The sequence below is a fragment of the Pundamilia nyererei genome, unplaced genomic scaffold (genome assembly GCF_000239375.1).
Source record: "Pundamilia nyererei isolate P.nyererei 1_Seehausen unplaced genomic scaffold, PunNye1.0 scaffold00021, whole genome shotgun sequence".
Classification (NCBI taxonomy): domain Eukaryota; kingdom Metazoa; phylum Chordata; class Actinopteri; order Cichliformes; family Cichlidae; genus Pundamilia; species Pundamilia nyererei.
This window is the reverse complement of record NW_005187422.1, coordinates 2,737,142-2,750,959: the sequence shown is the minus strand read 5'-3', so window position 1 is coordinate 2,750,959 and position 13,818 is coordinate 2,737,142. Positions and strand designations below refer to the sequence as shown.

General features: G+C 43.8%; 1 protein-coding gene across 1 annotated transcript in view; it reads left to right on the top strand.

The window, feature by feature from the left end:
- Nucleotides 1-722: 722 nt before the first annotated feature.
- The window catches only part of slc41a1 (solute carrier family 41 member 1), a gene marked incomplete at its 3' end in the record, with an annotated part of 24,096 nt that continues 11,000 nt past the window's right edge, over nt 723-13,818 (top strand). Inside the window, exons 1-4 of the mRNA XM_005726756.1 lie at nt 723-1,024; nt 1,192-1,505; nt 2,461-3,591; nt 9,895-10,002. Of these exons, the coding sequence (XP_005726813.1) occupies nt 3,106-3,591; nt 9,895-10,002 (594 nt within the window). The remainder of the gene's footprint in view (nt 1,025-1,191; nt 1,506-2,460; nt 3,592-9,894; nt 10,003-13,818) is intronic.

Below are 13,818 nucleotides of genomic sequence, written 5' to 3'. Positions count from 1 at the left end.
CTTTTCAGAATATACATTCGTCCTCCCCACCATCACCAAGTGCTTGCTGATAACAGTGAAATTGTTGGGGTTCTCTCTCTAATGTTACACTGTTGTTGTGAAGTGATACATTAATATAACTGAACCGAAGCCCACTTGAAATGAAATTGGCCCACAAATAAAATGAGTTGTCTACCTTTTTTTTTGTTTTGTTTTACTCATTACAGGTTTTAAAATAAATATTGTAGTAGTATCATAATAATGATGCAGTACTCTGTATATTTTTAAATAATGTGGGGTTTTGTGTCACCTTTACACATTTTACAACCATATCAGTTCTAACCGTTCCTGCTTTAGGTCACATTGGTGACATTTCAAAACTTTCACTTATGCAAGCTGTCCTTTCCATGGTGGTGGATCAGTGACTAAATTTGCCCCAGATTGGTCAGACTCATACAGACCGTACTCATACCCCTGCCAGCCCATTCATTGAGAAATCAAGCTCACTGTTAAACTAAAACTGCAGTCTCCGCGCGGTGGTAGTAAATTAGTGGCTTGTGGAAGAGACCGGCACGGCATGGGCACACACTGGGTAGAGGTTGTGGGGGGCTTGTGCGCAATGGAAACCAGAGGGGTGGAAGGTCGGTAATGGAGGGGAGGGAGGTAAAGGTGGGGCGGGGGTCTATATCGACTATCCAGATTGTGGAGGGAGGGCCCGCCTAGTGGCTTCCTGGCCCCCTGCACCGTGCGGGTGTATTATAGATGCGCATCCAGGCAGCCGGGCGGCACTGCATGTGTACAATGTAACAGGCAGACTGGAGCCGCACAGAGGGCAGGGCTTAACCATTAACTAACATTAACCATTAAATCAGCTGTGCAGAGCCGGTACCGCACATAAGGCGTGCGTACCGGCTTCCACGCCTCACAAGCCTGAGCGCGTTAACAAGAGGTGGAGGATAAATTCAGCCGGGCACACGGAGTCCCTGTACTCATACAGATCATCACTCCGGTCTGTCCTCACACCGAGGACTACTGGCACTCAGAGGTAAGCACCCGTGAGCTTTTTTATGTATGTATTTATTTTTACATTACTTATTTTAATGTGCACATTTCTACCGGGATGTGTCATTCGAGACTCAAACTGCAAAGCCGCAACTTGTACCTCAGCTATGGTGATGGTAAAGAATGATTACTTTTTTTTCTCTTTTTTAGGGGGGTGGGGGGGGACACAATTTTTCACGAGTTTAACACTCGTGGTTACAGTGGCAGTGACATGGGCTCCAGCCCGGCGATGGAACAGAGAGCCCTCTGCCCTCGTTTAAATGAGAAGCAGAACAGAATAGCAGGGCTCGTCTATTCAGCCCTGACCAGGGGAGCACTAATTTACGCCTTTGCCATGTTGGGTTCGGGTGGTGTTGGTCCTGACTACTAAGCAGAGGATTGTTTGAGCCGGGAAAGTCCGTGCGGATGTCGCAACTTGCAGTCAGAGGAAAGCTGCTTCAAGTCAGCAGCAGCAACACTGGAAGGTAAAAGAAAGGCCTTCAGAGTAAAAGCTGCTTTATTATGTGAAGTAAACACGGGTGGACCGTGACCTGATCTCACCAAGGATCGCGTCATAGATTGGTGATGGTATTTTTTCAACAGGCTTCATCACCACACTGAGTTGAATAATACAGCAGTTTATGTCAGTAGCTGACATTACTGTTTTAATTAAAGCAGCACTGAATGCTTTGCTTTACCTGCTGCTTACTTCTGTTGATACAAGTAGTTCATGTCGGTGTGAATGACTAACCATGTGTGTCCACGCTCGGTACTTGACTGCAGTGAGGTTGTTTCTGATGTGTGAAGGGGACCTCTGTTGTGTTACTGTTTGTTACACTCCTGTCTGCTGCAGTGAGTTTAAGAGTTGGGGGGTAAAGTGAGGGGTGTTTTTTACTTTGAAAATCGTGACAGTGGTCGTTGTTGCGCTGCTGTGGTTGGAAGCTGTGCTTGCAGAGGATGTGCGCAGCGCCTCTGTTAATGGTGGAATATTTTTAGCCACCGGGAGGAAATTTGGCGCTGGATGAAACTGTTTTTAAACTCACTGTTGGGATCTGCTCAGCACTGCTGTAATGGAGGGGAGCGCAAACAATTGTTTGGGGCTATACTAATCTATTAGTAGGGCTGACGGGGCATTTGTGGTACCCACGGTGAAGTTAGTGCCTAACAGTGATTTTCTGTCCTCTTTATTTATTTTAACACCTGAATATGAGGAGCTGCAGCATCCAAGCCTAAACACCACCGCACAGTGTCTCTGTCCTCTCACCAGTTAGATCTGAATGTTGGTTTGTAACTTTTTGGAATTTTTGATTTATGAATATTTTGATCAGGGCAGTAAAAGCTGCCCTGCTACTTAGAGATTTTTGGAAATAGATGTGGGGTACTGCTGGAAAATGATTTTATTTAAGACTGAATAATTAATGATATTCATTCTTTCCCCAGGTGACGGTCCACTCTGGTTGGAGAGATACTTTTCCACTGTTGGTAATTCAATCCTCATACTGAGACCTTTAAATATCACATTTGAAAACTGTCCAGCGGCCACGTGGTGTAAAGTGAGACGTTTGGAGCCCTGTGCAGCGACCAGTCTCACATGGACAGCAGACTGACAGCATGACCGGTGCCACTGCAGGTCTCTGATTTACATATTTTTCCAGCTTGTACTGAACTGCAAAGGACTGTTTGCAGCTGACTGCAGGGGATTTCTGTGGTGAGTCGCCTCCCTGTTGTTTTCTATCCTTTTCTATGTTGAACCAGTATGTCTTCTGTTTTTTGCCGGCCTAACCTGAGCACCTTGCAGTGAATGGAGAACATACTGGTTCTGCTCCCGAAGCACCGACAGGAACACAGGCTTTGCAGACGCACGGCTGCATGTGCCTCGCTGCAGGTTTTTTCTGGCAGAGTGTTTTTCTCCCAGTCTTTATGACCGACCTCCACACCTTGTCGGCCTCTTTAATGGGATAAATCAGTTGGACTGATCAGGTTCAAAACCAGATCCGGTGGTCAGTTCTGACTTTCCCACAAAACCGTTAGGCTGAGGCACGCTGACCTTTTCTTATCAAGCCCACTGTCTTCAAAGGCTTCCGCATGGTACTTTGGTCGAAAGAACAAGAAAAGCTCCCCGACATCGACATGTCCTCTGGGGCCATTGAGATGAAGAAGGAGGGAGGCCCCCTCACTTCGGCCTTCCTCAACTCCAACTGCACCGTCCACCCGGTGATCCTGACAAAGGGCCCCGAAGAAGTGAGCCCGGTGACCGGGGATGAGTTTGAGCTCACCGAGGTCACATCTTTCCCCGAGCGAGTGAATGAGACTGGGGAGAACGACGAGAGGTCGGAGATTGTGGTGGCCATGGACTGTCGGGCCAATGCCAAAGGTCAGCGAGAGGAGGATGCGCTCCTGGAGAATGCAAGCCAGAGCAACGAGAGTGATGACACCAGCACCGATCAGAGCCCCGAACCAACAGCACCCCTCAAGGAGACCTCCTTTTCCATCGGACTGCAGGTGGTCTTCCCCTTCTTGCTGGCCGGGTTCGGGACGGTGGCAGCAGGGATGGTGCTAGACATCGTCCAGGTGAGTGAGATTTCTTACACAATGTAATTGGCAACTCAGAATAAAGAACCCAAGCTGGTTAATCCTGTGTTGTCTACTCTTTAAAAAGTTTTTGTTTTGTTTTTTGCATTGACAGGGGTTCGGCTGTTGGAACTTGCAAAAAGTCTGGTGTCAATGCACAACCCCAACTTTTCCTCGCAGGCATTTACATTTCATTTCACAGCTGTTTTTCTAAGCAGATCCACTGCACCAAGCAGGCCATGTGTAGTCACACTTACGGGATAGGCTCGCCCGTGAAACATTTGAATGATCTAGTGCACCGAGGCCGGTTTGCCTTGGCATGTGTCAGTCATCGTGCTGGTGGCCTATCTGGTTGCCTGTCTTTGGGGATGTGTGTATGGGGCAGTTATCAGACACCATGGGGGTATTTACATAACATTTCTCCTCAGCGGCTGGGCTGACTGTCCCTGTGGCTGGCGCATACTGGTACACACTGGTGTGTCTTCTAACGAGTCATCACACACACACACCTCTTTTCAAAATCTCACATAAAGTACAAGAAACAATAGACGGTATTTGCATAGCAGTGCATAGCCAGGGAGCTATATGATCCACTAGGACTTGATTTCCTGATGAGTCACTGCCTTTGCTCTGAGAGGATCCAAGTGTGCTCTGTAGAAATGTTATATATTTATTTGAAGTCCGTTTGGAATGCAGATAAAGCCGGCCATGTCAGTCCGCCAGGTCTGGGCAAACTGTGTGCACATACGCTGATGCCAACATGGTGGACCCCAGAAACTCAGAACAGACAGGAGGGGGGAGGCGGGGGAATAAGTTTACTTTCTTTCAGCACCTGAAATGGCAGCGTACTACAGCTGAGCTAGAGTCGGAGTAAAAACAAAATACAATTCAACGCCAAGGCCTCTATTGCCATGTGGTTAGGTATCCTCGCTAAACCAGGAATGCAGAGGTTTGAGGTCAAAAAAGTTTTCATGCTGCCTCAACTTAGGCACCATGCTGCTGCGTTCTCTTTAATTTCCAAAACACTCAGTGCACCATTCTTTCAGAGGTGTGACTGGAAACAAGCTCACACAGAAGGTAGAGGGCCGTATCCCTCCCTGCTGGTCTAGCACTCTTGTACCTGAGAGTAAATAGCTGAAAGAAATGGCTGCAGTAAGATGCGAGGCTTCTTACTGCAGTTCCATTGAGGTCGGCTGAGCATCCAGCAGGTCGTCTGGCTGCCTAATTCCCCCCGTGACACCATGAAACGCTAACTCAGCTAATCCCCCCTGTCCTTGCAGGAAGGTAGTTGTCTAACTCTATCTTACTCTCTGTTTCTCTCTCCCGTTGGGACTGCAGTTGATCCTCGGCTATAAGTGAGCATAACTTTCTGAGGTCACGTGCTTAGGGTTAGGTCGAGCCCCAATACCTAATGTATATGAAGCTGATGAAAAGGTAGATGTAGTTTCTCGTGTTGGAAACCCCTTTTTTTTTTTTTTTTTTCTTCTGATTGCCAAAATGTGAATAGAACAAGTTTTAACTTGATGCTAAAACACGAGGCAGGTCTGTTTTCTTGCTGCACTGATCTTTATTTGTCTCGCTAAATAAGGAGCTAATTTATGCAGACAAGTAAAGCACAGATCTTTATTTGATTATCAGATGAGATAAAGTGATCCAGGAGAACTTAACTAGCTCTCCTGAGTTCAGAAGTTTCTCTCTATGGATAAAATTCAAAGTCATTTGGGTCTTGCTGTTCTTGTGTTTCTTGGATTGTTCTCAAATTAGACAGAATTATTTGTTTGTTCTTTTGGTTCATTTGTTTACCCCTTATTTCTCCTGGAGGTTAGAATAAAAAGGTCAGGACTCAGTAATCTCCAGTTCCAAAGATGATATGTTGGTTATGAGACGAAGAAAGCACTATAGTCAGTAGCAAGCTTTTCTTCTGGGATGCCTGAACCTTTAGTTAATGTGTCTGCCTGGCCTGAGTTTAAAAGCTGTGGTTTGGACACTTGTGTACTCGACTTTCTGTGTCACTTTCTATATTGGCTCTTTGACCTCTTAAATCCTGGTCACTTTGACCATCTACCACACACGCACAGAGTTTTCTGGCCTTTTTCCCTCACAAGGTTGGCCCAGAAAGGATTGTCCAACTGGTATAGAGGAGTGAGACGTCTGCATAGTTGTGCTTAGTGACTTGGCAGGCAAATGACCTAAAACTGTCAGTCTCTCATTGGCAGGGCCGGGAACCCAGGACTGACCTGCTCAGTTGGACTGAAGGTTACGTGTGGTTTGGAAAGGTCACGCAGTGCTAGTTTTCTTGGGGATGTCGGAGTCCAAGGCCAAATGGGTGATTTTTGTTATTTTGAAACACACGCACACTTACTCACAGTCACATAAGATTTCATCATTTGTGCAATCAATCTACAAACAAAAAGCTGAAAAAAGACAAAAGCAAATATGCGTGTCCAGTGTTGTATGTTATGATAATCATCCGCGTGTGTTTGTCTGCCTCAGAGTTAGCCGTCTGGCCTGGTGTGCGGTGTCTGTAGACTGAAACACCAAAAAAGAGGAAAAAGAATAGAACGCAGCTTCAGCCTCAAAGACACACGGTCTAAAAATACAGCAACCAGTAAACAGGAAATCATAGTCCACACAAAGGTTTAACTCTGGCCAAGCCTTCACTACCCACCAGATACCATTTTGGTCCAACCACATCCACGTGCTTGGTTTTCACTCAGGAGTCACTTTCAAACCAGAACGTGGGCTTAATTCCCTCAAACTGCATTGTCTCTTCAGCTTCTAGCTTCATACCCAGACTTTGGTTTCCATAGCTTAATCAGACACTACTTAAATTCACACCACAGTATGCTATTTTTCTATGTTTTCCAGAATTTGTCTGAACAAAATCACCAAAATCTTAAAAATCACAATTTAATAACCCCATGTAAGCATATGTTTCTAAACTTCTGCCCTCCCTATTGCAGTGACTGAGTGCTTGTCATGAGTAGTTGTTTTATTTTGGTGACTTCTGCTTGTAACGTTGATGACGTGACGGTCATTAACAATGTTATCACCTCGCAGCTCTTAAAACGTGACCATATCTCAGATAGCTGCTTGGTTAGGATGTGAGTGATAGGGATGGACAGGATTAGTGGGTTAGAGTGCCTTTGTGTTGCCCCATGCTCTGATTAATCTTTCACAGTGTGAAAGATCCTGAGGAACCTTTGATCCTAGGCTGCCCCCTCATCACAGAGTTCAGGCTTTCCACCCCAGCCCTTCTTATCTGGTCCCAAACAATTCAGTTCAGTTCAGTTTTATTGATATGGCACCATATCCCAACATTACCAGCCTCAAGTCACTTTGTATCGTAAGGCAAAGCCTCCACAATAGTAGATAGAAAACCCCAGCAATCATACAAGCCTGTATGAGCAGCAAACTCCCTTCATAACAGGAAGAAACCTCCAGCAGAACCAGGCTCAGGCCTGCGAACGCATTATCTAAGTTGCCGACTTGAACTGTGGGGACTGTGTTTGATTTTCCTTATAAATTCATAGAAATCTAAAAAGAGGTAAATTACCATGTGATGATAGCTGATGGTTTTGAGATGGAGTTTTGACTTTCTTTAGCTCCCCACTTGGACTCTTTCCATTCATGCAGCCAAAACCTGCTCGGTAAAACTACATACAGACTACAGATTCCTCTGGTAGCTTGCCCTACATATTCTTCTTATCTAAATGCAGATATTAGTTTATACAGATAAACTAGACCCTGACTGTACCATCCATGCTGCAGCAACAGAAAAATGAAACAGACACCACCTGCTGTAGTGTCTGTGACGCTGCTGGAGTTGCGTTGACATTGCATGCCATCGGGGTTCGGCGTCCCGCTCAACACAGCAAGTGCAATTATCACAAATAAAATAAAAGGTCACGTTTCTCAACTGGGCATCCTGACCCTTGCGGGGCTTGCATACCAGAGCTCCTATAGGTCTGTACACAGAGGTACTGCAGTTCTCCAGTCGAGTTCTTAGAAGCGAGGAGGGAGGGTTTGTTTGGCTCCGAGCCAGCGTTCCATGGAGACAACAACATATATCACCACAGGGGAGGCAAAGAGGAAGATAGGCCAGTGAGACAGAAGGAAAGCTTGAAAACATACAGCTATGAAAGAAGAGAGAAGTGCTCACAAGGCTGTCGGGTTGGCAGAGGGCAGTGAGCCAAGCTGAGAGGCTGGTTGTTGGAAACGAGCTCTGCTTGGCTTAACGACAGCTAAAGGGATAGGCAGAAAGAGTTCAACCACCACCTCTAAAGACAACACGAGTGTAGCCGACACTCCTTATCAGTGCTGTACATCTGGTGGGAGCAACCTAGCAAGCACACACATTAGACCTCTGTGTGAGAAATGCAGGCCAGCAGTGTTGTCTTGTAGCTTCAGCATCTGTTTTCCCCTCTTTCTTTTCTGCTCGGTGCCAGCCTCAGTGAATATTGATTCCGCTCTGGTTAGACTGGACTGTAAGTGCTGGGGGCCAGTGGGACCGGCACCTATGATAAGCACTTTGACTGGAGATAAATCGATGGCCTTAGCTTCAGCAATAGCTTTGTTTCTGGCCACAGTAGACCGCAAATCTGCTATCGCTGCATGAAGTCTAATGGAGGGAGAAGTTCACAGAGGGAGTTACAGGGAACCCACCTCTCGAGGACTGGCCAGCAGCCAGGGACCAGGTTATCGAAGGTCAGGCCTAATAATACTAGCTGTAAATGTAATTTCAGACCATCTACTGGATACACAGCTGAGCAGTCTTGTTCCCTTACTTGTTCCCTTATTTGTGGCTCTGTCCAGCTAGGCCACTACCTTCAAAGCTGATTTAGATAGATGAGCTGCTGGCTGACTTTCTCGGAGTAGTGTGTACAGCAAAATGTAGCTTTTTTTTATGCTGCGGTAAGAGCTGAGCAAGCAAGCGCACCCCTGGCAATGAATGATCAGATGCTGAAGCACTAAAGTAGGCACAAGTAATATCAAACTATTTTTTCTATGGTACATGATGCATTGGGCTTTGGCTTTACTCTATTAATTCAGTCGGATGTTTTGTACACTCATGCTGTGTTATGTGTCACAGAGGGTCCCCATGAGGAGGGCAGAGCACTGAGAAATATTTTGCTTTTCCTTATTTTCTATCGTATGCATACTATATAATAGATTACAGTGGTGGATGCTCATATTAAAGATGGGCAAAGTTTCAGATAATCAGAGTACCAAATGTACAAGTAATCCTATAAGCCATAACAGTGTTCAGGTTTAGCATTTGCTTGATGATATCAATGAGATTGGGTATCTTTAACCAATGAGAAGAGAGTTGGCTTAGGTGTGAGGGAGCTAAAACGACTTGTTTCAGACATTGATTGAACTGGAAATTAACATAATGCTTTGTCTTTAAGAGTTGCTAATCATCTAGTTCACTTGGCTTCTAAATATTCAGTCCCATCTATCTTACTGATGCTGTTTAGCTGCGCCGTGTTTCCATTTGTGTGGCACTGGATGGGTAAAACGGCCGTGTGGAGAACAAAATCTGGTTCCGCCCATCAAAAACTATTCAGTTCAATTCGGTTTTATTTATATAGCGCCAAATCACAACAACAGTCGCCTCAAGGTGCTTTATATTGCACAGTAGATCGTACAATAATAGATGCAGAGAAAAACCCAACAATTATATGACCCCCTATGAGTAAGCACTTTGGTGACAGCGGGAAGGAAAAACTCTCTTTTAACAGGAAGAAACCTCCGGCAGAACCAGACTCAGGGAGGGGCGGGGCCATCTGCTGCGACCGGTTGGGGTGAAAGAATACCGAGATTGCAGTCTGCTTTTATTCTGAAATATCTTGTACAGTACAGATTTCGATATAAATATAAATGTGTATAGTATTATGATTACACAGAGACATGAGACAGTCCCTGTGTTTACGCTACAGGAGATGGTGGGTAAAGGTGACAGAGAAGGAAAACAGAATGCAAGCTAAAGTAGGAGAGTGATCAATCATTTCAGCTTTAGGTTTTACTGCCCTTGTTCTTGTTAAGAGGGAGCTGGCATGATGCATAGTGTGAAAGGTCTATAGAGGCAGATTTTCTGCTCTTTAATGCAGGAGTTGTTTCACCTCTAAATCAATATTAAAGGTTGCACAGACCCAGAGACAGTCTGCTCCGAACTGCAGCTAACCTCTATCTATGCGGGTGACAGCATCCTGTGTGGCTGTGAACCAGTTTCAGTATGGCAGAGTGTGCGCTCTGTTAATGTTGTGGTGCTGATAATAATGTTTTGCTATGTCATTGCAGCACTGGACGGTGTTCACCGATGTGTCTGAGGTGTTCATCCTAGTTCCTGCACTGCTGGGGCTTAAAGGCAACTTGGAGATGACGCTGGCCTCCAGACTTTCTACAGCGGTAAGAAACTTGTCAGACTACTAGCCTGTTACAGGTTACACGTCTTCCATGACCTTTTATCTTATATTGAAATGCTGTCCTAGCAGTGATGAGTAACTGAGGTATAAATTTTGGATTTGTTTACTTTAAGTTGCATTGAATTTTCTTTAATAGTTGTTCAATCTATTGCCAGACCTATGGTCACTGTCAGACCCCTCAAAGCTGATTGTGCGTAGGTTCAGAGGTTATATTGCCTATGTGACATAGGTTTCAGACAAACTGATTCCTCACATTCCTCACCAAATATTTCTACTGACCCCATCTAGCTTGTTCACCTGGGTTAGCAGGTTGTTTAAAGGTGAATGGAAGTTTTTTTTTTTTTTACCTCTGCCTGAAGACGTGAACTCCAAATATCAAGTAATTTGAACTAAAAGTGTTTTCCTTTGATCTAGTAGCTAAAATTGATTGAATTCTCAGAATATGCTGGTATAGCTCACATCACTGTTGGAGCTGGGAGATAATTTAAGAGCTTTCTTGCAAAATGCGACATGAACTTTCTGTCATATTGGACTTCATAAAACCACCAGTTGTGAGGGAAAAATGAGTATTTATTTGCTACGGTTATGAGCCGAGTTACGCCATGTCGCAAGTTTTGTGAGGTGCTTTTTTGATATTTAATGGATCGGATTACATTTTTTAAATTTTTCTCCGATATCCGATCCAGTAATTTAGGTCAGTATCGGACCGATACCGATACGTAATATCGGATCGGTCCATCTCTAGTCAGTACCACGGAAATCGATAGCAACTGTAAGAAGTTTTCACCAACCGGTCAGGAATACACACTGATTGTTCTGCAACCACTTTCCAACTGGTTGCAGAACACTTATTTGCTCCTTGTAACCAGCAGTTGCTGGAGGGTGATGGGCTGCTCTCTAAGCCTGTGTGACTGCTACTTTATTTGCTCAACAGTTAACGTCACATGGTTAGGAGTCACATAACATGAAACCTTAATAACATATTGTCATATAGCATTTGGTTAACTATTAGCTGCTTATAGTGTTTCACAGATACCAAAGTTCTTAGTAGCTCTAATTTTAGCTAGTTACCCATCTAGCCATTCATAGCCAAATGTATACAGTCACATGCTTTTGTTTGTGAAGGTGCAGTGATTCTATGACTGCAGTTTGATACTAGAGGCAATTCTTACGGCTTTGCTATCTGTGAGCTAACAATACCATTTCACATTGTACATAGCTAGCAGGGTCGATGACCTGACAGCACAGGTAACCAGGGGTTAGCAACAAAACATACTTTTTTTTTAAAAATTAGTCCAGTAGTGCTCTTAATTGCACCAATCCTCACATTCTTTCCACTAGCCTGTGTGAAACCAGTGACTCCTCATCTGCGCTGCAAAAAAAAAGTCATATGTTTGCAAATTTGTTCTGGAAAATTGCTCCAGTGTACTAACTCATTCTGCTCCAAGCTAAAGGTAAATCTTTAAATCTTGTTTATGTCATCACCTCCTAAATACACCAGTGGGTTTAACCTGTGAATTGGTGGCTACAGCAAAGGTTTCAGATGCAGAATTGAATGTTGAATATGATTTTCAGGTGCACTACTTAAAACTGCACTTTGCAGAGGTTTTATATATTTATAATTTCCATATTTTCTCAGTAAGAGCCCAACGATAGAGGAAAACAAATGGGAAAAGTTGAATATTTGAGGAAACACCGTTGATGCTGATTTAAGGTTCAAACTTCAACAGATTTTTGTAATGATTTGCTTTACTTTCTATTTTATTTCTGTTTTAATTCAGAGCCCAGTGTATAATGGTTAATAACTGTCAGATTGGGAAGTGGAAGTAGTAATGATTTGTCAGAGCTTCAGCACTAAATGAACCAACGTTGTGTAGTGCGACTGGCTGTATTCAAAGTAATGAAAACACAAAATGCATTAGTCATAATAACGTTACATGCATCTACGTGGAAATAAATAAAACAGACTTTTGCATCAATTCTTTCTTTAATCTGCAAAGTTTTCACATTTCTCACAACCATCTTCACAAAGTAGGCCCGACCCTGGTGCTTGTCCTGAGACATTACTGTTAGCTCTCTGCTGGCTGGCCTCAGCAGGACCACGTTTCTTTCCACGCCGCCGCTAATTATGAGCAGATTAAGACCACTGTAAGTTTCCTAATGCGCTTATAACTGAAAAAAATCATGTAATCCCCAGTACTGGCTGGCTGTCGGAGTTTTCAGTTCACATGACTGTGGTTCCTTTTTGATTTTTTTCCCCTTGGACTTTTTTAACCTATTTACTGAGGCGTTTAAGGAATGAGGAAATAAGCAGCTGTTTTCTCAGTTCTGTTGAATATAATTGGGCCTAATTGATTATGTATGATCGTTGATGGATTGCCAGCACCACCTGCATTGCAAAGAAAGTTGGGAAAAATTGCAAAGTGTTATCAGAGATTACAATGGCACCAACAGTCGCTGTTTCCCTGTATACTCAACTCATGTATGTTCAGGATTCAGAGCTGGAAACTGCAGACTTGCTCTGTATTTATTAAATAAGAGTGAATGCCAGCAGCTGAAAAACATGGTGCTGCTTTTGAATTTTAGGATATCCATGTTATGTCATCTATGAATCACTTTAACAACATCTCTCTGATGATCCCAACGCCATTAATCCAGCCTCCTACACACACACACACACACACACAGAGCTAAGGATTTGGCATCATTATCACACATCATCACATAACGCCAGGCTATGTTTCTGAGAATTTCTGTGTGTCGTCTGTGTACTCTGTCAGTTTACATGTTGTTCTAAAGGGAAATGTGGTTAGGAAATTCAAAAGCCTTTTTATTGCATCAAGATATATTCTTTGAAACTGAGGCTCTTATATTACGCTCCAAGGTTTTAAGGAAAGTCATATGTGGAGTTGCACAGCTGTTTGGCTCAGTATTATCCGTTTCCCTTAAACCTTCTTATCAGCATTCGTGGCAATCTTCCCACTCTGAGTGACAGCACGGCTGTCGTAGCAGCAGGCGTGCACGCACATACTTACTGATGGGCGTGGCGTGACTCTAATGCTTTGTATCTGGCAGATGCACGAGTTATATTGACGTACATTGCTGCACACTTGATTGTCATGTAAGACTACAGTTGTTTTAGTGCCAGATTAACTGGATGCTGCTAGACTACGTGAAATGTAAGAGGATGAGTAATGCTTCACACATACGCACTGAGGCATAGAGACCATCCTGCTGTTTCTCAATGCTGTTTTGTTTTGTTTTTTCATTTAAATACTTTGGTATGTGGGTTTGCCTTTGATAGGCAGAGCGGGTGAATTCCAGTCTGTGTTTTGTTAGGTCAAATAATCTAGCAGCCACAAACACGAGAGTTGTTCCGGTGTTTGGAACTTTTAGTTGCCTGATCTCAACCAAAACTTGTGAGGTGTTTTGTGGATCATTAGCCAAAGACAGACACCAATCGCGCAAATGCTTTTGATAAAACAGTACTTTGTTGTCTGCAACACCAGAATAACACCACCAGCCACTGGACAATGCTATTTTCTGTTTAAAAAACATTTTGAGTAGCTCTTCGAAAATGTTCTTTTTTTAGATTTATTACAGCTAGCCTCTATTTAAATCTCCGAGCTCTGATTAGTTCTCACAAGTTCACACTCGGGACACAAAGAAAGTAGAACAGATTGCACTTATAAAGGAAATACCTGACAACTCTAACAACTAGAGGTGGGAATCACCATACATCCCACGATACGATATTATCACAATACTTAACGCACGATACGATATTATTGCAATTTTT